Source organism: Aythya fuligula, chromosome 4 (assembly GCF_009819795.1).
Source record: "Aythya fuligula isolate bAytFul2 chromosome 4, bAytFul2.pri, whole genome shotgun sequence".
In the NCBI taxonomy this organism is placed as follows: Eukaryota; Metazoa; Chordata; class Aves; order Anseriformes; family Anatidae; genus Aythya; species Aythya fuligula.
In genome coordinates this window covers 60,623,668-60,648,970 of record NC_045562.1, presented here as the reverse complement: position 1 = coordinate 60,648,970, position 25,303 = coordinate 60,623,668, and the positions used below count along the sequence as shown (strand labels likewise).

The window sequence follows — 25,303 nt, the reverse complement described above, 5'->3', positions numbered from 1 at the left end:
TTAGCCTCAGGCGATTTCTAGACCTCCTTTTCTGTACGCCTGTACCGCCCCCACGCAGCTCTACGCTCCCCACAAGATGGCGGCACACGGGTTGAGGCACGGCCCCGCCCGCCATTTCCCCGCCCGCCATTGGCCCGCCCGGCAGAGGCGCGGCGACGCGCAACACCCCCCCCCCCCCCCCCCCCATACCCGGCGCCCCGCCCCTCAGGGCGCGCGTGCTCAGAGGCGAGCACGCGCGCGGAGCCGTGCACGCGCTGCCGGCTTTTCTCGCGAGAGCGGGCGGCGGCGGTCGCGCCGATTTTGAAGCTGGGGGCCGTTGGCGGGGAGCGCGCGCGGCGCCGGCGAGCGCTGAGGGGAGCCTGAGGGGCCCTCCTGCCGCGTCCCCGCTCCGTGGGGAGCCTGGGGTAGGGACCGTGAGGGGAGATCCGGGCAGGGGCCGCAGCCGCAGCCATGGGAGCGGCGAAGAAGCCTTTGGAAGTGAAGGAAGCCTTTCAGCTGGCGCAGAAGCCGCACCAGAACCACGCCAAGCTCGTCGTGGCTTTGAGGAGCGCCTACGACCAGGTAGGGGGGCGGGCGGCGGAGGCTGAGGGGGAAGAAGTGGTGGAGGGGTGCCCTGGGGGGGGCTCTCCAGCCTTGTCTCTCCTCAGCGTGCCGCAGAGGAGCCCTGCGGTTAAGGACGAGCCAGGACACGCAAGGCTGCTGTAGGGAGCCCATTTGGGGCGTGAATCTCCGAGTCGAGAGGGGAAGATGGGTCCCGAAGGCGCTCGGGGAGCGGGGAAGCGGGCGGGGTGACAGCGGGTGACAGGGACCCAGGGTGGCCGGCGGGGTCCCGACACTGCAGCAAGTGACCGGCAGCTCCGGGACGGAGCCTTGCGTGGAAACATACCGACACTGCGGCTGTTAAACCAGCCGAAATAATCCGTGTTGTTATACCCGAACCGATGCCGTCAGCGCTTTAAACACTTAAATGAACGGCGCCGACTATAAAACCGTTTTTTAAAGGCTGCTTTTGAAGGGTGAGCCTGGTAGTTACCGCTCGCTGTGGTTTGATTTTTTTTTTTTTTTTTTTTTTTTTTTTTTCAGTTGGAAGATAAGGCAGACTTCCATGAAAAATTCATTCACTTCCTTAAGTATGCTATGATAATCTACAAACGGGAACCAGCGGTGGAGCAGCTGATCAATTTTGTGGCTAAATTTGTTACTTCCTTTTATCAACTGGAGGAAGGGGAGAGTAGTGAGGAAAGAGAAGATGATAACTTGCTTCTGAATTATGTGTTTAACTTTCTGCTTGAGGTACAGTAATACTATTATATCTTTAACATGACAGATTGAAACTGCACACGGTGAGGAAAACTTGCTCATGCTTATGGCGTTATCTACAAAGTGGAAACTTCAGAGTGAAAGAATGGAAAGGCTAGTGCTTTATGATTTACAAAACAAAAGCATGTACACACACAATACAAAAAAAAAAAGGGGGGGGAAAAGAACACCAAACTGCCCACCCCCCCATTACTCCCCCCGGCAAAACAGATCTTAAAAGTTAACCCTCTGGGAAAATATGGATTGTTTTCTTATTTGGCAGTCAGGTGTGTGATTAAAGGCTTTACTGTGGGCGCATGTATAAGCGTGAAATTAATTTATATTGCTTCACTGACAAGTAAAAATATCGCAAGATTTTTCGCATAGGTGTGAGCGGCATAGGTATTATTAATCTCTGCTTATTGCAAGAGTTATATGTAGAAAGAAGACCACTAGTTCCAGTAGCATGAAAGCACAAATAGAGTTATTTTTTAAGCTATTGTTTTGACACAGAAAAATTGGTAATGCTAACATCACTAGTTGTTGTTACTGTTTTCTTTTTCTTTTAATGTTTTATGGAGACAGAGGATTAAGTTAGCTTGTGTAGTGGAGTTTACACTGAGTGGTGAGCATGTTTCTTCCTTTGTGAAGGCATTGCTAGTTATGTAAAATACTGTTGTTACATGTGGTGGGCCATAAATGTTTTTCTGTGCTCTGAATTTTTTTAATCTTATTAAAATAGGAAGGGTTTTTTGAAACATAGAAATACATATTTAACGTTATACATAGAATGTTACCTTCTTATATTAATAACCTTGTAATGGAAATGTAAGAAACATGGTTATAAGTATACTTTCTTGTGTTTTCCTCCCTCCCCACTCTGCTCCGTTTCCCCCTAGTCTCACAATGCAAACAGCCATGCAGTTAGGTTTCGAACATGCCAGCTTGTTAATAAGCTTTTGGGAAGTATGCCAGAGAATGCTCAGATTGACGATGATTTATTTGATAAAATTAATGAAGCTATGATGATTAGACTTAAAGATAAGTTTTCGAATGTGAGAATTCAAGCTGTCTTGGCCCTGTCGAGACTTCAAGACCCTAAGGATGAAAACTGTCCTGTTGTTAATAGTAAGTAGTATTGTTTATTTTCTTTTTTTTAAGAAGAACACTTTTTGATTTACATTAATTTACTTTAAAACATTTTTTTTGAAACATTGAGTAAGCCATTCTTAGAGGCATTCTTCATGCAATTGTTAGTAAATAGTGGATCCTTGTGAGTGGAGGTTGTATTTACAAGAGTTGGGGTGTAAATCACACTGGGCTCAGACTTTTCTGTGAACTTTGTGGTTTTTGTGGGATAGGAAAGGTAATGGTGTGTGTTGCAAGTTGGGATGAAGACACAATGTGTTCTTGCTCTGTTCAGACCCTCAGAGTCTGCTGTTGACAATTAGTTGATCTGAATTTGTATGAAAACACCTAGAGGATTAGAAATGGTAATAGAATAGCTGATTTTTGTCCAAATGATGGCAGTCAGCTATATCAGAGAGGCAAAGTGGTTATTGGGATTGTTGACTTAAGTATGTTTAGCCCCTGACTCCTGTTGAGAGGAGTAATCTTGCTCGTGAATCGGTTTCTTTAAGAGGTTAGTACCTCTAGAACCCAGATTTCTTTATGCTGTTTTTGTGCCGTTTGTGGATTTCTTTTCTGGACGGTATGATTCTTGATAAGACCTACCTCCAGGGTCAGTGCTATGGTAGGTGGACTGTAGATTTGTAAAGTTAGAGTATGTTAGTTAGCTGGGTTCTTTTTGTTGTTAAAGTACCTTCTTTGAAATTGTTTTATAAATGTTTTGTTTAAGTTTCTTACTTAGGAATGTATAAATTTCATAGTGAATCAAAACAGTCCCAGAGCAAGAAGGAGAGTTCAAGTATTCTGTGACTTAAATTCTTTTGTTGCTTTTAACTTTTTGCCTGAAGAAGGGGTAAGAATATAACCAAAAGTATTGCAAGAGATATATACCTGAAGGAATTTAACAACACCTGCTCCTTTTTCTAAAGTATGTTCTGTTTTTCTGTAATGTGAATTCTTAAGTCTCTTACAAAAACTTATTACTATTTTACTTTCAGTTTACAACACATTGCTTGAAAATGATTCAAATTCAGAAGTGAGACGTGCAGTGCTGTCATGTATTGCTCCATCAGCAAGGACTTTGCCAAAAATTGTAGGCCGCACTATGGATGTAAAGGAAGCTGTCAGAAAGCTGGCATATGAGGTAAATTGCATCAATTATAATTAATTTCAAACAGTGGCTTAGGGAAAGGCTTTAAATCTTTTATCATGTTTCACTGGTTAAATGGTAATACCAGTTAAATAATTCATTTTCACTTACCAGAAAGGGGCGGGTGAGAGAATACTGATTAAATACAAGTTTTCAGGACTTGTGTGATAAAAATTACATTTCTGATAGAACTTGGCTCTTTAGGATCAGAAAGTAAAAAGTACATTATTCATAGTCTGCTATTTTCTACATACATGTTGGGATGTTTGCAAAGCAATTTTTCTTCTGTTGTTACGTAATAGGTAATTGAAGTGAGAAACAGCAGTGCTAGTGTAAAATACTTAATTTTTTGGTATCCCAATCACTCTTTGTTACCTGTGTTTACAAGTAGAGGTAAATGGCAAGAATGTATGCTGTCATATACATACATACTCCCCCCCCATATATATATATATACATGACATGTACATTTCTTGGTAAGGCACCTTAGAAATTGTAGGACAAGGTCTAACAAAATTTTCATTTTTTTCACATGCAACCTAATCCGTTCTTGCTTAACTTAGATTGTTTCTCCTTTAGTGGCCTTTAAGAAAAATACATACTGCAGTTATTTCATTGGTGGTATTAAGTGCTCTTGGACCTGTCTTCATATACAGGTGTCGCACATGAGCTGAGTAGCCAAGCTTCTGAGCTATTTGTTAACTGCATTATATATTTTCTTCCACGAACTAGAATCTGTTTACTAGCTTATTGTCACAATCGCATTGCAGGCTTTTACTGCCTTGCATATTCTGTGGATGGATAAATCTGAGAGTTTAGACCCATGGGTAGCTCATGAATTCAGTTATTAAAATTTGTATAAATGTATTTTAATATCCATTTTTTTAAGGTTTTGGCAGAAAAAGTTCATGTGAAAGCTCTCTCAATAGCACAGAGAGTAAAATTGTTGCAACAAGGACTTAATGACAGATCTGGTAAGAGATCATCCTTTTTAAATATATTAATACAAATGTTTGACAGAATAGTTTCTGATGTAGTGGGGTTCATTTATGTGGAAGCTGTCATGACAGTAATAAGGAGCTCAAAGGGAGCCGTGAGATGTCAGGAAATGTTTAAGCGCAAGAAATTCTACTTTACAGCTTTTTGGTTTCCAGTCCTCTGATAGTGGATAAAACAGAAAAGGATTGCATTTTGCAAAAACTTGAAAGCTGCTGAGCTCTAAAGTACGACTGAATACTATAAAAATTGAAAGAAACAAAAGAACACTCCACAATGTAATTAAACACAGAAGTGGAAAAAATGTAATGAAGCATCTTTGTTTCAAAATACACTTAATTACGTACGTCTTTGACCACTATGTATATTAAAGAACTTAAATGTAACTAATATCTTTTTGAAATTCTTTTAAAATGTTTGCAATGTAATTTCAGAATTTTTCTCCATTTGTCATTTAACTATCTTGAATATTACTTCTTGCTCTTTTGATTGACCTTCATTCATTTCATCATGAAGCAGCTTTATTTGTGTTGATGTCTTCAGTGCTGTATCATTTTTATATAAAGAGCCATTCAGAACATGCCCACAATTGAGTGTACTGTTGTTGCCAAAACATCAAAAGGTCGTGTGTGTCTGGCAGAGAATTAGACCTGCCTAGGTAGGAAGTGACTTTTTTTTTTTGCAACAGTAGTAATTATACACATCAGTTTCACAGTTTACTGAGTGTTACTGTGTTATACAGGTATTTTGTTTGGGAGGCCTGTACTAAGACCTGTTGGAATTTACTCTGAGAATTTTCCTTGTGTAGTAATATGCTGCTTGGGAATTTTGAGAGGTGTGGCCTAGGTGGGTATGCCCCTGGAGAACCAGACAGTACTATGGTCACTGGTAACCAGAGCTCTTAAAGGAGCATCACATGTGCATGTGTTCCGAGTAACCCTTCCTCCTGACTAACCTGACATCATATCGTGTTCTTGATAGCAATGGTGGAGAGGATCAGCTGAGTGCTCTCTTATGCTGCATTGAGCTACACCTATTTTAAATTGTTTAAATTCTTATATTATTAGATGCTGTTAAGGAAGTAATGAAGAAGAAATTGCTTCAAGCCTGGTTACAGTTTACTGAAGGGGACGTGTTAGAATTGCTTCATCGACTGGATGTGGAAAACTGCCCAGAAGTGGCCATTCTAGTACTGAATGCTGTGTTTTCATTAATTCCACTTAATGACAATGTTCAGAACTGTAAAAATCTTGACAGCAGGTATGCGGATTGGTTTTCTTGATCTTGAAAGATGCATATTGTATATAAAAAAAAAAAATAAAAATATTAAAGGTTATATCTGAATGGGGAGCAGAATAACTATTGCCTGTTATAAGGAGACTGATATTGTAGTGTAAGCTATGATGTATTCCTGGTGTTTGTGTCCTTAAGTGTTTAAACTAGGTTGAGTTCAAGAGGGGAGTAAATTCATCAACAAAGCAATTTCTACTACGAGCGATAGGACTTACTAATTCTTTTTTTTTTTTTTTTTTTTTACTTCCCTGGGCTGTCTGTACAGCTTAAAGGCAATACTCTAGTTTACACCTGCAAAATTGTAATTTATTCTCTTAATCTGTGGTATTGAAGAGCCTCTCTCTCTCTCTCTCTCTCTCTCTCTCTCTCTCTCTAGTCTTCCTTGGCTTCCTTCTGTTCTTTTTTTGCTGGCCTAGGGACAGCACAGTCTGTGGCTGCTACCGTTATCCGTGTAGAGGTTGGAAAATCCATCAGAATACAGTTACTGATCTTTTTTCAGCCTTCTTTTGAGAGTATTTCAGTTGTACTACCAGAGCTTAACAGAGCTTTGAGGCCTGGTTTCCTATGTTTACTTTTGGTACAATTTGACTTTGTGAGCTCCTAAGCTGCAATGAAGATGTCTTGATAAATATTAAGAGCCATAAAGATAAAATGAAAGGGGAAAAAATGAATTGAAAACTATAAAGAAATTACTATGGGGAGCACAATGGTATGAGAAGAAATGGCTCGAGTTAATTGAAGAAACCAGAGTGGTATGGTTATTAACAGTGTTAGAAATCTTAGGTGGTAAATGATGTGTCCATGATCAAAAAGTGTTAACAAAAACTTATTCTGTGTTTTGGGGGGAAAAAAGCGTAATACCATCATGTGAAGTGTCTCACATTCTGTTGTAGTAGCTTATGACCAATATTTTGAAATCAGTAGATGCTAGATGCATTGTACCCCAAAGCTACAGATGCAGGTCTGTCTCTTTAAGTAGCACCAATAACGGGGGAAATAACTTCCTTACAGGAAGTTATTATAGTATAGTATATATTATATTGGAAATGTGCCAATATCTTAAGAAGTTTAAAAGAAAAATATATATAGTTATGGACTTCTCAGTCTGACTTTGAACCTCCACAAAACAATGCTTCCTTTCTAAAGGAAAGTATCTTGAAGAAATAGATCTGTTGGACTAATGACCTTTTGAGAAGCAGTGAAATTATTCAGCTTTTAATGAGGTTACTTGATTTATGCAAAATGTTTGGCAAGTTCTTGCATCATGCTTTTGACTACAGCTTGAAGTTTCATCCACATATTGCCAAGGTGGTTTTGTTTGTGTTGTGTGCTTTTTGTTTGGGGGGGTAGGTGGGGTGAGCAACCTAAAGGGAAAACAACATTTTTACTGATAGACTGCAAATAAGATGGGATTCTAGTGAATGATAAATGCTGAAGTGCCACTGACAGTGATATGCTGCGTGTTTGTGAGGTAGAATCAATGTACAATTTAATTTTCTGCTTCTGAAAACAAATAACACATGCTTAGCTTACAGTGGAAAAGTAGTGCCATTCTTACGAGTGATAAACTGAGGATAAACTTGCAGAGGATGTTGAGAAGCAGTTAATTACTTTTTGTGTTTGACATACTATAATTGCTACTGGAATGTTTTATGAAGATCTTCTGTTAAGAACAGAATAAACAATTCACAAAGATAAGCTGAAAAGTAATGCAGTTGTTGCATTTCTGCAGTTTAATGGGGCTTAGTTTTCCAGAATTGCAGAGACATAGCAATGCTTCATGGAGTTAGTTAGACCTAGGTGTATGCTTTTGGAGATCTGAAGGGCTGAGCGGAGTTTGTCTGCAAACAGAAAACCTTGATTTAAAATACTGAACATGAACGGCATCAATCTAAAACGCTAAAAAGTTCAATGCAGTCAGAGGTTCAAGTTGTTCTATGTCCTTATTTATGGAAGAAGTTATTTTTGTCTGTCTATTAGTACTTCTATAGAGAGCATCTCTGACAGGGTTTTATTTTCTGCTTAGGAAATTGTGAGTTTCTTTGCATTTATTGTCTTTGGTCATATTTTATTTCTCTCTCTGCATTTATTTATTTTATTGTTAAGAAAAGTGATTCCATTGGAAGACTTAACAGCTGAGAATGTGTTATATTGGAGATGTCTTTGTGAACATCTGAAATCAAAAGCTGAAGAAGGTGAAGATTTGCTAGAACAGATATTGCCAGAAACAGCAGTATATGCAGATTATTTATTAAGGTATGTTACATTTTAAATTTTTCTTGCATTCCACAAAAAATAGATATTTTTAAAAAAGAGAATGTTGAGTGCTTCAACTCCTCAGGTTTCCTCCAAAACAAAAATTCTGTTTGAACAGTCATTTCGGGGATTTTTAAAAAGATTTTTCTGAGAGGACTTACTTCTTTTAGACAAAAACTGTAAAAAGTAGAGTATTTCAAAATGGTTTTCTCATTACTTAATAATTATGAGCAAGATGGACTTCTAAATTGATTGCATATAATTCTTTGTCATTAAAGCTAATAGAATGATTGTTCTGTAATAAGCAGCTATTCTTTTGTCCATCAGTTAGTATGTAGGTTGCTGTATGTTTGGCAAAGAGCTTGCAGAAACTGACACGTTTTTCATTGCAGTAACTTGTGAAAATAAACAAAAATCTGGTTACTCTCCCCAGAAGTGTTTTTGAAACCAAAAGTCCATTCTCTTCTGTCTCCCTGCTCAAGCAGCCATGTTTCCCAAGAACTTAAGTTCTAAGGCAGTGAACGAGCCAATTGCAAATTTAACAAAGGAGCAACTGTGGATGTTTTGAGAAGTCAATCGTCTACCTAAGTGAAGAAAGGAAATTTTACTGTCTCAGTGGGATACTCATCTAGAAAAGTTTTCAGTCTTAATAAGCTCTGCTCAAATTTCATGAGTGTGGAGAATGCTGAGAAATTTTAACTGAGGTATTACACTTGTAAAATGTAGAGTGAAGGTTCCAAAAGCAATTATAAATCAGTTCTGCTGAAGAATGTAGTACTTTGATAGATGTTTCCAATTTAATAATGCATATTCTCTTCTCTCTTCAGTAGGGTGGTAATATACTAATAGTACTCCTATGAATCATTGTTACTTTTCCACATTGAACGTGCTAATGTCTTTCATAAACACTTACTGTATAAAGTGTCTGTGCTTCTTTAATATAGAAATGTGGATGTGGTCCAGCGCGTAAAAGTTTTCTAGTTCATAATTAAAGTGTTCACAAAACATTTGCTCTCCAAACAAACAAAAAAGCTTGTTCCATCTAATCTTACTCCCTTTAAGGAAGAGACTGAGGAAGATTTATTAGGTTTGCTGGTACTTGGTTGTAGTATCAACTGTTAAACTGTTCATTGAGTAGTGCCAACAGTTGTTTCAATTAAGATTTATAGTTCTGGTGAAGTCTTTGATTTATTTGTACTGTGAAAGCATCAGGAGGAGCAAGAAACTGCAAGTCACTGACACCTAAGAACAAATACAGGATTGTATGCTTCGCTTAAGTATTTCATTATTATCTGTTGCAAATTACACTACTGTTAAATGATCAGCAACTGCTGCCTGTATTGTAATTTCAGCTGGTCTTAAATAGTAGCTATATGCTAAGCTTTTTTCCTAATTCTGAAGAATTAAAAAAAATCACTAAACTTAGCTGTTGCTGAGAAATATATGCAGAACAAAGCATCTGTAAAAACAAGCATCTTTTTCAAAGCTCATATTTGTTTTTTATGTATTACATTATATCCAGCATCGAATGTGATACACTATATGACAATTGTCATACGCTTCAGGCTGGATTTTCTGAGCTTACACGCTCAAGTTAAGAGATAAAAATTTAAAGAACAGTGACTGTAGGAAAATGAATAAACAAGACAGTGATTACACTTTCTGTGCTGTGTGGCTGTGTGCATCTGACAACAGATTGTTGTTCTTCTGTGTTGGCATACTTGCTCAGATACATAATTTAAAAGATATATATTTTAGTGATTTTTTTTCTTGTAGACAATGTAACATTTCTGAACATGTATTTGTGGTGTGTTTTTTTCATTCTGACAGTGATTCTGAAGTAATTTATCTGTTCTGCTTCTATTCAGTTACATTCAAAGTATGCCAGTTCTTAGTGAAGAACAAAAAGAAGACTTCACTTGTTTCGAAAACCTGATGACAAAAGAATTTATAGGCCACCAACTGATTCATATTATAGGCTGCATGGATACCACTGAAGAGGGAGGAAGGTAAATTTAAATAGAAAATCTGTGTTGTTAGGCTTACGACACATGCCTGTGGACAGGCGTAAAGTCTCTGTTGGGAAAATGACCTCATCAAATAGACAAAATATGGTTCTCTGATACTTGGGAAAAAAAGGCACTGTCTCTTTAATGGAATTGTTCCCCAAAGGGTGCGAAGTACTGCCTGCTTGCTTTTATGGAAAAATGAGGTTTAATGCATATATAACATTGTTTGGGGAGACCAAAATTGGTTGTTTTTGTAACATGTTCTTGAGATTATGAAGTTACAAGTCTGTTCATTTGGTATATCAAAAAAAAGAGGACATAAATGGATCATAGTCTCACAGATGACTTGTAGTAGGTAGCCTATGAGTTTCTTGAGTTTTAAGCCCCGTTTGCTAAAGCCTAGAAAGGTACAGATGTTTTAGATGTCAAGCTGAATTGGACTGTTAGCTGAGATGATGATCTTATAGTTTGAATGGCCTCTGCATGTGAAGTAGTAAAGGAATAAATTTGAAAGTTCATACCATCACATATGTTTTCAGAAAAATAGAAATTGTGATAGTACAAACATGGTAACAATGTTATACCCTCAGTGGAATTCATTCTGTGTAATGCCTGACTGTCAGGATAGTTTAATTTTTATTCTTTTTTTCTTCTAAGTTTCCAGCCAGATAATTTCTGTGGAAGCGCATGCCATACTATTAATGCTTTCGCTGTTTTTTACTGGAATGGTCTTTCTTTCAACAATAGTCAGAACTGATTTAAAAAACAAACAAACAAAAAAACCCCAAAAAACGGCATTTTCTAATTGAGAGGTATCAGGTGAAATTGGGAGAGGATAAATACTACTAATTACAAAAGCACATTCAGCAATTAAATAGTTGTATAGAGAAGCTTCTCTTTTAATATATTCATAACACTAACTCAAAGTAGGTAAAATAATAGCTCTTAAATATCTTCAGTTTTCTTGAATAAGCAAATAGATTTATTTTTATTCTTCTCTTTAATGCAGAAAGCATCTGTTACTTGTTTTACAAAAGATTCTCATTCTGCCTGCCACTTCAACAGCCCTTGTGCCTCTGCTTGTGGAAAGATTACTTAATATCATTAAGGATGATGACAGAAGGATTCAAATTGTAAGTAATTCCAAAGGCTCATTGTTTTCTGGGCTCTGCTTTCTCTGTGCATCAAACAGCATTTATAAATTTTTGTAAATGAAATATCAGGAATTAAAATATTTTTAGTTTGGAAACATATTTATGTTCTTCCCTGCCATACCAGCCTCCGCCTTTTTTTTTTTTTTTTTTTTTTTTTTCTTGGCATTGCTGCATTTTGTGCTCATGAAGATATGAAGAGCTCTGTCTTGAGAGTATTTGGCTGATTTTGTAAACGTAATCCTCAAATTAGGAAAGTATTACACTTCAACAGCCTGTTTCAAAATCCTTTGCCATACTAGATCCAACTGGTTTTGACTAGAACATTCAAAATAAGGATAGTATGTGTTTCCAGACTTCAGATTTTTCTTCCCTCTTTTCAGCTGAGAGCAGTTCTAAAAATCCTTGTAAGAAAAATATTTTATATAGCAGAGTCTCTATATGCAGCATAATTATTTCAACTTGACTCCTGAAACATGGACTCTTGGTTTTGCTCAAATACTTTAAATGACTTTATGAACAGAAACCACTTCTGGAAAGCCTCAGTCTAGTGGGTAAAGCTAGGGTATAGGTTTGTTCCCTGATTATGTTGGGAGAGCCATAGTAATTTTAGAGCTACGATAATAACAGAGAATGTATGCTTTTCTAATGTGCTGGTGAAATGCAGTGATTCAATACATTCTGTTTATTGGATAAAGCTAAAACTAACTGAGTTAAACAGAAGTTAAACTGAGGCAATCTGATACAAGGCAAATCAAATTAAGACTGTCCTCATCGCACTCCTTAGTTTTCCTTATATTTCATCTAATTTTTTATTAACGTAATGTGCCTCACCTTAAAGAAACCTCTAACCAACTGAAAAACCTTCAGACTAGTTCTGCTTCCAGTTCTATGCATGTATTTGGCTTGGAATTCAATTACTTATATTGCTCCTTATACTATATATATATATAATATAATATATATATTATATAATATACTATATTTACTATATTTATACATACTATATATATCCACACTATATTATATAGTATAATATATATATATACTGTATTTAAATATATATACTATATTTATATATATATACTTATATATATTAAAATATATGTGGTGGTTTATAGACCTTTAAATGATAGTGTTAGCTGTATTTTGACTGAAATAGTAAGATTTAAAAACATACTAACAGAAAAACAAACCCTTACTCCTGTTACTAGTCTTTCTTTTTGAAATGTGTGCTCAAACCTAGAGGAGGCAGTGCCTGTGAATTGTCTGTATAGAAATTCATAACTTAAAGAATATTAAAGGATATGCAGTCTATCTTCTTGTTTACTTAGCTAATAGTAGAAAACACTCAACATACCAAATACTTGCCTAACAAGGGAAATCACTGGACTTTGATGCTTAGGCTCCTTGTCATTGAATAGTGGTCAAATAAGTCCTATTGCAGTGACTTAACAGCTAAGAAAAACTACACAGAAGTTTCAGAAGCATGGTATCTTAAGTCTGTAAAAATTAAATGCATTGGATCTGACATCTAAGCTGAAGTTACTTGCACTTATATTCTGATTGTAACAACAGGTTGCAGAAATCATCTCAGAGGTTCGTGAGCCGATTGTTTCTGTTGAACAGCCTCTTGAAGCTTCTGAAATAAGAAAGCGACAGGTTAAGGTAGGCAAATGAAGAAAAATATTTTTTACTCTACTCTATCAAATAAGTTTTATGTAAATGTGCATTATTGACTAATGTTGGCTGATACAACATAAGTTATAATATTGCAATGTTTTCCTTGTACTTTATATTTCAGTTGGCTGAAATAAAAGTGAAACTTTTTGAAGCAAAAACAGCTTTGGAAGAATGCATTTCTCTTCAGGATTTTAGTACAGCATCTGTATTAAAAGAGAAAATAACTGAGTTGGAACACATAAAAGCCAATCTGATACAAGAAGCAGAGGAACCTGAAATTAAAGAAATGCGTGTGGAAAAGGTTTCTTTTTCCCTTCCTGTATTACCAAATGCTAATTGTGTTTTGATGTCTGTTCATAATGGATTACAGTAAGCTTCTTTTTTGTCCTTGGATGACTGAAGAATTCTAAAAGGATCTTGCTTTTGCTGTATTTACTAATATAACCAACTGAAAACATGAAACTGATTCTTTTCATCATTGCTTACAGATTAATTTTGATTAATTATCTTGCCAATCATGTGTAGTGGACAGGAAATGTTTGTTTGGGTAGCAAATAATCATGATTAATGTCCCTGTTCTCCTCATCACAGCCACCATTTGTAATAATGACCTTTTTCTTTTTTCCTGACTCACCTTGAAGAATGATCCTGAAACACTGTTGAAGTGTTTGTTGATGTGTTGTGAGCTTCTCAAGATGATATCCCTTTCTAAAGGAATTGGTCCAACCATTAACGAACTAATTGAATCTTTGGTATGTAATAATAAATACTGCTTTATATGATAATAAAAATAGGTATGTCACAGTTGGCACTTAGGTGCTAGCAGGATGGTTCGTGATTGTTTCAGAGTTGTGCTGTACCTTAGTGTGATGCCTTTAAGCCTTACCAAAACCAGGTGTCTTGGAGTTGCAGTCCAGATATGCTGTTCTCAGCTCAGAATCTACATCAGACTAAAATAAAATGGGAATATGGTAAATAGCTGACTAATGTTTGACAGTGTTGGACAGTGCTGAGTTCTAGTGTGCTGCTTAAGCACACTGCCTTTGTTTGTACTTCAATTACTTGGATTTTCTATTAGCTGAAGGTAAGACATCTTTAATAAAGAACTCCAAAGTACCTTTGTTTGGAGCTAGTCAAAAGCTCTTCATCGGAAAGAGGCTGGAGCCCTTGTAGACTTTTCTTTCATCCCTGCCTGGTACAAACAAAGTTGTTTTATTGTAGAGCATTTGTGCCTCTGTTTTCTTGGCACCTTTGAAGAGCAAAACGTTTCTGTACTGAATAATGAATGCAGTCGCATGGTAGGCCTTTTACAGTCTGCAAAATGTACTTAGTTTCAGTTGTGAGGAGTGTGGATTTTAGGACAAATGTTCCTAAATAACATAGAATGTTAGCTATCGCTGAGTGTGCTGCTTCAAGAAGATATGAACTCTTTCCTGTGCAGGTAATAGAGAACAAAGTGGGGAAAAAAGCAATGTGCCACTGTATGAACAGGTGGTACACCATCGGAATACTGAAGGAAATTCTTATCCCCTCTGTCTAGAAAGGTTGTATTTGAAATGGAAGTGGTCAAGAGAAGGGTAGTGAGGAAATTTACAAAACAGCTTCTGAATGAAGAGTGACTAAATAGGCTACCTTTTTCTGACCTGGAAAAAAGAGGACTTAGGTTCACATCTGAAAAAGTGAATGATTGGATGATCACTTCACTGCATAAAGCTAGCAACTAGCAAGCTCAGAACAAATGAATTAAATGAGTTGATTCTTCTCCTAATATGTAATCTGTGGAATCCTTTGTCACGGGATGCGTGCATGCTGAACTCTTGCATAAATTTTAAGGAATATTGAGTAAGTTCAATAAAAATAAGTATTACGGAAATTAGGTAGATAGAACAGTCTCACAGCTCTGTCTCAGCTGTGAATTGCTGGGACCTCATCAAGAATTCCTGGGAAGAATCTACTTAGCCTGTTTATGTAATATTTTGTAGGAATTTGGTTTTGATCTTTGTTATTAACAGGGCAATGGGCCAGATGATTTGACTCAGTATGGGCATTCTTAAAATGCAAACTGGAAAGAAAATTACAACACCAATTTAGATTGGCTTAAATATTGTGGAACCACACCTGATTTCTTTCAGATGTATAATAGTATTCTAAGAAATCAGTTCTGATGTGTCCTACAGACCCCTTTTTAATTAGGTCTTTCTTTAATTTTCACATTCATTGTTTATTCCACTTTTCTTTCTCCAAGATCCTGCTTTCATTTTGTTGTTACTAATGGGTTTTCACGTATTACATGCTTTAGTATATTTTATTTGTTGTTTTTTAAACTTAAACTCTTCAATCAATGCCAAAGTATAGAATGACATCATTGTAGCATGCTTCCTGTATGGAGCCTCTGTTTTCTTTCATGTGGATTCTTACCATTGATTTCTCAAAACTATTCCAAGTAAATGGAAGTCACATCTGTATTTTGCAATTTGGAATCGGGTATTGTTTCTCTGCAAGAATGCTAATGTCTTTTATGAAGAAATGTTTAGGTTTGTCTTTCATTTCACAATGAGTGGTCAACTTGATTTGGTTTGAAAACAAATGTTTATTAAAACAAATGCAAAGCACAATGCTCATGTGAACCATTCTTCTAGTACTGACTTCAAACAGTGTACTCGGAATGTTTCTGTTTATGCCTTGATAAACAGAGTATATAGTAGTCACCAATTTCCAATCCTGTAATGTACTACGTTATTTCTAGTTTCAGGGTAAGGAAAAGTTAAACAGTGTAGCCGATTTTCTATTTTCAATTTATGTATTTCAATTACAAATTAAATATTACTGTTTCCAGATACTTCCTGGCATAGCGGATGTCCATCCAGCTGTGAGAAACATGGCAGTTCTGTGTTTAGGTTGTTGTGGCCTTCAGAGCAAAGAATTTGCCCGAAAACACCTTGCATTGCTGTTACAGGTAAAATTTCTGATGGGAAGTAGACTGATGGCTTATGTGACTTGGATCCAAGAGATCCAAGAGTAGTTTTATTTACTATTACAGGTTATCCTACATGTTACTTGAGTAGCAATGATTCCTGATTTGCTGAAGATCTGGATCTGGAGAGTGTAGTTTCATGTAGATTTTTCTGATGTGTAAAAATATTTAAGCTTGTATTATTACATCTTGGTAGTATGCATTTCCTTTGTAAGGCCACCTGTTTTGAGAATTTCTAGGAACTCTTTATTCATAAGATCTCACTTTCTCTTCCCAGTCTGCATGAGATCAGTCAAATATGTTATTACAAAGTAGAATAGAGAAGCTGTAGGATTCTGTAAGCCTTCCTTTCTTTGGAAAACAAACTGAAAAATGTGACTACTTACATTTGTTACTTACTGTAATCCGGACATATGATTTAATTTCCAAATTACTTATTTTGTATGGGTTAAGGAAGGGCTCTTAATTAGAACATAAAGCAATATTAAAACCAGCAAATGATAGTGTTTTGCTTGTTTTAATACTGTGGTCAAATGCCTATGAATATGGGATGCATTGGCTGGACTCATGAGAATGGGAGATGTTGGAATTATGCCATCTTCGTAGTAAATGTTCTTTTATACAATCAGTTGAGCATCAGATGTCTACTTTTCAAACCCTGGCTTGAAGGTGTGGAGATAGCATGTTCTCATCAGACAAGATGCTTGAGCCATCAGCAGAAGTTAGAGTTCCTGAAAAACTAGCAAAATGTTTTCAATCTGCCTTTAGTTATGTCTCATTAGAAAATAGATTGTTTAGGGAGGATTCTGTTTGTCCAATGTCTGCATAGAAGTTGAACGATAAGGTTACATCTCATACATGCATGGTACACTCATGCCCTCTGTGAGTGAAGTTGGTCAGATTTTATTTTTTATTTTTTGGTAATAGAAATTACATAGATAAGTTGAGAAATTCTCATAATACTATAAATCTCAGTTTAAGCTTCATTTAATATCATACCTTCATGGAGTCTGAACTTTGTTTAATTTGGGAAATTTTGTATAGTGCTTGGAATAATCTTGCTAAAGCAAAAAAAGCTAATATCTACTTATGCTTAACATTGGTATGCTGTAACATTATGGATGTATTTTCATTATTGAACCTAGGTTTTACAAGTAGATAATATAAAGATAAAGCTTAGTGCTTTAAAGGCAGTCTTTGATCAGCTGATGCTCTTTGGGATCGAGCCTTTCAAAGCCAGACCAGACGATGAGTCTCAAAGTGAAGACGTACAAAGTGGAAATGAGAATTGTGAGGAAGAAAGTAAAACAACAGAGAAGGAAGAAGAGACTGCTACAATTCAGAGCTTCTTACAACTTCTTTCTAGTTTTTTAGACAGCGAGGTAAGAAATTATTACGGAACATGCCTTGTTTTTGTTCTAAAATAATTTTTGACAGAAAGCTTACCATTCTATTATGTTGCATTTGAACATTACATTACCTGTAATTGAATGGTTTAATGTTAGAATAGTTGCTCTAAAACAATATAAGTTTGCCACTGATACTGACTAATGTTATTTTTAAGCCAACTTCTGAATTCTCTGCAGGTGCAAATACATGAATGTAGAGAACTGATACTTGCAATAGGATGTAGACTGTTACTACAAAATATTAGTGGAAATGCTGACACTGTGGTAGGTATGCTGTGTATATGATAATTTTTTTCTTCAGTTTTCAGAACTTAGGACAGAAGCCGCAGAAGGCATAGCCAAACTCATGTTCTCCGGGAGGCTGAATAGTGCCAAACTTCTTTCTCGTCTTGTTTTGTTGTGGTATAATCCCGTGACTGAAGAGGATACTCAGCTTAGGCATTGTCTGGGAGTTTTCTTCCCTTTATTTGCTTATGCAGATAGGTATGGCCTTTGTAAAATATTATGTGAAAATGTATGTTGGTCTTAGCAGCTTTAGCAACCCTTTTCAAATTGCACAAATGCAAATTAAACCTAATGGTCTTGCTCAGACGCCTGTGCATATTACTTTTGAATGTATGTAAACTCAACCTATGACCATTCTGAAAACTTTCCATTAATTCCTTCTTTTTCTGTGACCTATTTTTTTCTTTCCTAGGACTGCTTGAGTGAAACAGTTCTTCTGGATATTCAGTTTAAAGATTAGTTTTAAAATATGTACTTTATTTATGCTGTTGAACACTACAGGTGGGCTTTGAACTGTCACTTAAGAGCAGCTATGAGGCATGGTTCAAAATAGAATAAAGTGTCCAGCAAGTTCTCAAAGAAACAGGCTGTTTTTTTGTTTGTTTTCTTAGCCAAAGAATATGCCAAACAAAATCCACAGAAGATTCAAAATCTTCTGTTTAGTTTGATACTGGACAGAGGAGGCAAAAGGCTTATCTAAGGGGGTAGGAGCTTAAATAATAATTCTCTAGTCCTTTTACTTGCTCAAAGTGATTTTTGACTTAATTTTCAGCTCTTGCCAGTCTGAACTTGGTGGGGTTTTCTCTGCCTCCTCTCTCCCCTCTTTTTTATGGCTAAGATTTAACTTAGCAACGTTACATGGTACCTTATGTATTTTTTCCAAAACAAATTGAAGTTTTTGTGGTGTATAAATTGCCACAGTTAGAGTTAGCATAGTTCAAAGGGGACTTGGTTGTCAGGAAGGAGAGGCGGGTTGAGTATTTTTTGCTGTTATCAGAAGAATGATGGGAAAAGTAACCAGTCTACTTCAATGTGTTTTTCCCTGTTTAAGTGCTATTGAAAATAGGTAACAAAAACCTAATTTTGTATGCTTCCAATACCTTTGATACTGAATAATGAGCATAAGCTTATACCACTGGTGATCTCTTTGACCTGTGAATGTCTTCTGACCCTATGTATCTCTCTCTTTATTATGAGTCCTAATGATTGTCTCACTGAGGCCCACCTGAGTAATTCTGTGTATTTCAAAGTTATTTGTGAACAAGACAATTCTTTGCACCTCACAGATGATCTTTGGGGCAGGGTGCATGCTTTGAGCAAAAAGTAGAAAAATCAATGGAGGAAAAAAAAAATCCTAAATCTTAGTCTGGCTCACTAATTCAGAATCTCTGTTAAACTAGGAAACCTCGTTAATTTTCTGTCCAGAACATTACCTGCATTCTGGATCTCACAAATGGTTCATTTTAAGATGAATCATGGAGTGTCTTCAGTTACCAATACTGTATTTTCAGAAGAGAACTATTAATTACCCTGTGGCAGCTGATTCAGAGCAGTCTGCAAAGTTGCCATTCAGAAAAGGAAAACGAAGGCAAATGTGTGAGTTTTGGCTGGGTTTTGTGCCTAATTTTGGTACTGATCTATTGCTGAACTTTTAAATTCTGTTTGTTTTCTGCATGTTGCTCTGACTTTTCCCTCTGATCAGATACAGTCAAGAGGCTTAATTTTTAAAATTAATATTTGAACTTTGTGTGGTAAACAAATGTTGCTGCTGGCTTTTATAAGTGATACTCTGTCATATCAGAAGAATGGCATGGCACGTTAGTAACAGGGACGAGGTCCTGTAACTGGTGAACAATTCTTATTCATGGAATGTTTATTAAAGAGTAATAATTTCCCTGGCAGCCTCAGAGGAAAATGTTCTGCCTTATGCCTATATGTTACTAGACTTTATTTTATTTTTCTAACTTGCAGGAAATAATCTGAATGATACTTCAGTTGTACTTCAGCCAATTTAAAGCATAAAACTGCTGAATGGGAGAGTTTTTGCTTCTGTATTTTCTTGCCCCAGTTATAGTACTCACAAGGTCTTTTGGTCAGCTCATTTGACTTGCATCTAGTGGCAAGCAAGCTGATTTTTTTTTTTTTTTTGGAAATCATTATTGACTTCATTAGCTTTCTTCCCCAGTTAGTTGGGTTCAAATAGGAGGTGAACAATTATTTGAGGTTTAAAAAAAAATACACAACTTTGCTTCACCAACCAGTACCTTGTAATTTTTGGCAACTTTCCTATTAATTTGTTTTACCCATCTTATGGAACTACACCTTTAGACAACTTGCTGCAAAACCATGTTCATCTACGTGATTTTTAGGCTTGCTTGGCAGGAGTTACGAACTTTTCTGAGAAGAAAACCCAAGTATTTCTTTCAAAATCTTGTTAATCACCACCTTTCTTTGCCCGGTTTCATCGTTTTTCTTACAGTGAGATGTGTGCACCTAAAGAAAAATACTAGCAGGAAGAATTAGCACAAGAAAAATAAAGATATAGGGAAGTGTATTTCTGTCCCTTGAGAGAGTATCCGTCTATATATATCAGTTAGGCTTTTAGTGGTAAGGATGAACTTGCAAACTGTTTGAGATACAAGTGCTACCTAAAATTTCCTTGAAAAAACAATGAGCTGAAATGTAAAAGGAGTTGGTTCTGTGAAGCGTTTTGTTGTCTTGATCCTGCTGCCTGTCTCTAATAAGGTTGGCTGCTCCCCCCCCTGCTTTGACAGCTAAAATATATTGTAATGGGTCTGTAAACTTGAATCATAGAGGAGAAGATTTAGGGATGAATTAATGTTTAATTCTGTCTCCTTGTGCTACTAATGTTTGACTCAATTGAAACAGGTCTAACCAGGAATGCTTTGAAGAAGCTTACCTTCCAACTCTGCGAACGCTGTTAAATGCTCCTGCAGCTTCCCCTTTGGCTGAAGTAGACACCAGTAATGTTTCTGAACTATTAGTGGACCTGACCAGACCAAGTGGACTGAACCCTCGGGTCAAAAAGTCCCTAGACTATCAGGTACAGTGGGTTAAATTGAAAGAAAGCAGTATTTGCGTCTAGAGATTAAGAACTGCTAGCTGCTTGTTGGGCCTTCAGAGATTCCTACTGTCAAAGTCTGGATTAAGCAACTGACAGTACAGGCAATGAAAACTCTTAGCTTCATTCTCCTTCTCTCCATCCCCTCCCCTCTTACAATTAAGTAATGCTAGCAGGAACTTGCACCATCCTTAATTACCTGTACAGGAAAAAAAACATTTTTAAAAATACATTCATGTACGTTGTCAAAATACTATATTTTTAGAAAATATTTACTATGTAAAGTTAGTTATTAGCTGCTTAAACCAGCATGACTTCATTCTTTGGTAAATAATTTTCAGAGAAATTTCAGGTATTGATTTCTTTCCTTTACAGGACTTCACAGTGCATGATAGTTTAGCACTGAAAATTTGCAATGAAATCTTGACGGACCCAACTGCACCAGATGTTCGTATTTATGCAAAAGCTTTAACTATGTTAGAACTCAGTAGTTCTTCCACAGAGAATCTTCTGACTCTGCTTGATGAGATTCTAGAGGTAGGGCATAAATAACATGGTTCTTGCTTTTTATTTAATTTTACTATCAAATGGTTAAATGCTTAAAAATGAAGTGCCTGCTTACTATGACAATGTGATTGGGATTACTTTTTTTAACCAGTCTTTGAAAAATTAATTTTTGATGAGGTTATTTATGTAAGTTATACAGTGGTCTCAGCTCAGATTTTCGTATTTCAGCTACCATAGACAGCGATAACTGTCCAAGTTGATACAGTTCAAAACTGTAAGGTCTTATAGTAACCAGTGTGTAGTTAGTTCTTAGTTTTTAAATGTAAATAAAATTGAATATTGTCTTTCACAGTTTGTATGGCTTATTAATAATTAACAGTTGAAATTTTATGCCTTAACTTGGATTGTAACTGTAAGATCATTAGGCAACATGAAAAGGGTGCTTGGTTTAAGATGAAGTAGGAAGGGATTACAAGTCTGATGTGAAAGCTTTTACATTTATCCATTTTCTGGATAAATATAAAATAAAAGTTGGGAGTGGCACAGAGGAAGACAGTGTTATGCTGAAGTGTTGGAGAGTCCTGATCCCTCTGGGCATAACATCAAGAAGTAGCAATGTTCCAGGACTCACCTGAAAGGTCCTATAACTTTAGTGCTTTTCAGGTTTCCTATTAAAAAGATTAAAATAAAAATTCTTCTGGAGTTTCTGTGCCCAGTGTTGATGGAGAAAGTGTTTCACCTTCCAGCTAGAGTAATCAACTTTGTGACACTTTTTGTCATTCTTAGAGTAAATTTAACTAGTCCTATTAGTGTGTAAACTTGATAAAAGGAATGGCTGTAAAATGAAGTAGCATTTAATGTTAAGTGTTTCTTCCCAGGAAGTGAAAGATAAATTGTGTCAAAGAGCGATTGAGAAGATCAAGGTGAACCTGACCAAAGGCTCTAATGCGAGCAAAAGCCACTCTGAACAGACAAAGGAAACAGGCCTCACTGAAGGGATGCAGGAAACTGGCGCTACGTTACCTGCAAACACCCTTAGAAATGAAGAAGGTAATTCAGGAGAGGTGTATTTCAGTAGGTACAAGTGAGTGATTGTATGAAAATAAGTCTTAGCTTTTTCTCTCCTAAATGAAGCTACTTTTGAAAAAAAACAAGTGGAAAAGGTAACTAGTAAAAATGTATCCTGTTTAATATGTTTGTTAAGCATTTTCTTTTTTATTGCTTTGCGATCAGTTTTTCTGATTTCTTATTCTCCTTATTGCTCTAGTTTAACCAGTATATTTCGAGTCTTAGCCTACAGTTCTTTCTTTTTGACAAAAGTATTAGCTTTTTTTTTTTTTTTTAAAGCTGTTTGACATACTCATCTGCCTGCTAAGTCTTATTGACTAACTCAGCTTTAGAATGTGAGTCACCAAGGCTCCAATAGACTATGGAATTACCATGCCTGTACTTTTTGCAGACTGTATTATAGCAATGTACAGTTGATACGCACTGAAACTGTTGACGCTGGTCTTTCCTTATTACTAGTTCATACGTTGGAGCCAGATTTCTTTTTATTGCTATTTGTGAAAGTAGCTGGAAGACTTTCTGCTGTCTGAAAAGCTTATGTGGCTACACATGCTTTAGCAGAGTATGTTTTGCTGGAAGCCTAAAAAAAGGAATCAGATGAAACTTGTTTAGGTTTACCTGAAGCAATAAATCAAAGATAGTGACATGTAACTGTTTTAAGCAGAATATCCCCCTTAAAACAAGCTTATTTTCTAGTGGATTATTTCAAGGCGTTGATCTGTTGCTTCTGAAAGTGTCAAATTATTTTTTTTATGTTCTATGTTTCTGTATTGAAATATTTATTGGATGGGAAGCTAGAAAAGCTAGCTGGTCTTGAGAAAGCAACTTTCTATTTGAACCATTTTCTGCTAACAGCCAATAGTATTTTGGTATGATTTTCTCATGAAAGAAGAATTTTGAGCGCTTTAGGCAAGCAGTAGGAGAAAAGCATTGTTTCCTTTCTCTTTCAATGCCACCTAAATAAATTTGCTTTATTTTTAATAATCCAATATTTACCTCTTCAAATATGGAAATGATAGCTGTGAGCAAAACCCTTTACTTTTTGTACTTCAATTGCTGCAAAGTAGATCTAGATTTGACATTAGGAAAAAACAAACAACAACAACAAAAAAAAACAAACTTCCTAGCAGTAACATACATTGCTGAAGAAAAAGACTTCCTAAAATTGTCAGAAATACTAAGGGAGGTCTAAATAGTTGTCAGGAGTAGTTTATACATGACTGACCTATGATGGGACAGTGTTATGACTGAGTGACATTTTAAGCTGCTTTCTAGTCTTATTAATTCATTTCTAGTTTAAGGAAAAGTGGAGTTAAAATTGTATGGCTTTTTATATAATAGCCAATGTTCAAAGTGTACTGATAGTACTTTAAAGTACATATGATAAGTTGAGAGATGATTGACTTCTGCATACGTTATTCTGTTTTAACAGAGAATACCAAAGATGCTCTTCATACTCCAGTTAATGAAGCTAAAAGTAAAGCTACTACAAAATTGAAATCCACAAGAAACAAAACTGGCAGAGGTATGCACTGGATGTTTCTGGCTATAACGTTATCTGTTTTAAATAAAATAATTTTTTATGAACCTCTCTCTGTGTTTAAACAATTCAGTCTTTGTAATCTGTTTTTTAAAAAGTTATTAAAAGATTAAAATCATCTGTTTTGTGGAGGCTTTTGTTCTGTTAGTCTTTCCCAACAAGAGTTAAAAGTAAAAAGTTAAAAACAAACAAACAAAAAAAAAAAAACAAAAAAACAAACAAACAAAAAACCTCCCCGTGACTACAGAATATCAAGATAATTTGGTCACAGCCACTTACAACAATGTGCAAATGTTTATGTGAGAAGTATTATCTCAAGGGCTTTTTATTGTTTGTATTGTCTAAACAAAATATTCTATCTAATGTGGTGACTGCATGTTATATGTTTCAATGGAACATCAGACACTGAGGAAAAGATACAAAACTGGTTTAACAAAAGAAATAATGTGATGCAAAAAGACTTTTGTTTATATTTAGGACAACGAAAAGCAGCAGTAACAAGGTCTGTGAGCAGAAGAAAAACTAACGCAAGTGCAAAATCTGGTAGTGAAAGGTAAATTGTTTACTTTCCACCTTCAAAAGCATGATTCTAGCAGTTCCAGCAAAGCAATTTAATTCCTCACTAGAAAGGAATACTTTTCTTTCTCAAAACCTAACGTAAAAGTAAATATTTAAGAAAAAGCATTTCTTTAAACTGATATGTTTGAAATGTAATAGTAGGTTTGAAGACTTTAAATGTTGTTATTAATTTTCAGGTATGTTTACTACATACAGTTAACATACATTCTGTCTGTCAAAAGATAAGTTTTTGGTTGCATTGCTATTCTTTCAATTGCTTTTTGTTTTAATAACTGCTCTGTGAAGGATTCTGACTTCTTTGTGTTGTTCTTTTTTCCCCCCCCACATTTCTGGCTGCTATTTTTGTTCCTGTCTTTCTACATTTAAAAAACTTTTAGAAATGAGTGATAAATGAATATACGCATGGCATTCCTTCTCTTGAGATCTCGCAGGATTAAAATATAATCTCTGTAATTTTATATGCTTCAGTTGTGATGTCTTTTTCAAGCAAGTAACCCACTAAGTACAAAATCAGTAAGAAGTACTTTTGTTCTTTAAGACCAAGATTTTGTTATACACAGACTTCAAGATTTTCTGTTAACAAACTCTTAGTTTGCCTAATCTTTCTGGTCATAATTTAAAATATTTTCTATTTCAGTGATGATGAAATTCCAGAATCAGTCCCAGTGCCCAGTTCAAGGCCTTCAAGACGAGCAAAAACATTAGCACTTGAAAAAACAAGAATGAATCTTTCAAGCCTTTTGCGTAGGGAAGCAGATGAATGAAGACAAAATGAGAGAAAATGTCCTTCGCTAATGCTAGTAGTTACTTGAAAAAGTAAGATCTGTTTTGTTTTTAGTCTCATCTAACTCCTTCAGTATTGAATCTTTTATAATTCCAGATTTTTATAGGAAC

General features: G+C 36.0%; 1 protein-coding gene across 1 annotated transcript; it reads left to right on the top strand.

Moving 5' to 3' along the window:
• Nucleotides 1–423: 423 nt before the first annotated feature.
• On the top strand, nt 424–25,303 carry NCAPG (non-SMC condensin I complex subunit G). Its single transcript, XM_032187429.1, has 21 exons — nt 424–561; nt 1,084–1,293; nt 2,199–2,427; nt 3,426–3,571; nt 4,467–4,551; nt 5,641–5,833; nt 7,973–8,122; nt 9,991–10,131; nt 11,141–11,264; nt 12,861–12,950; nt 13,087–13,266; nt 13,607–13,717; nt 15,802–15,921; nt 17,085–17,321; nt 17,650–17,831; nt 20,523–20,697; nt 21,091–21,252; nt 22,101–22,272; nt 23,723–23,815; nt 24,308–24,383; nt 25,047–25,303. The coding sequence occupies exons 1-21, from the start codon at nt 451–453 to the stop codon at nt 25,171–25,173; spliced, it is 3,114 nt and encodes a 1,037-aa protein (XP_032043320.1). The 5' UTR covers nt 424–450; the 3' UTR covers nt 25,174–25,303.

What these genes read in the sequence shown, in the direction of transcription:
- NCAPG (XM_032187429.1), top strand. Translation starts at nt 451, where the DNA reads ATGGGAGCGGCGAAGAAGCCTTTGGAAGTGAAGGAAGCCTTTCAGCTG. An exon ending in TGTTTAACTTTCTGCTTGAG is followed by an intron (nt 1,294 to 2,198) that starts GTACAGTAATAC and finishes GTTTCCCCCTAG; the next exon opens with TCTCACAATGCAAACAGCCA. An exon ending in TGTAAAAATCTTGACAGCAG is followed by an intron (nt 5,834 to 7,972) that starts GTATGCGGATTG and finishes TTTATTGTTAAG; the next exon opens with AAAAGTGATTCCATTGGAAG.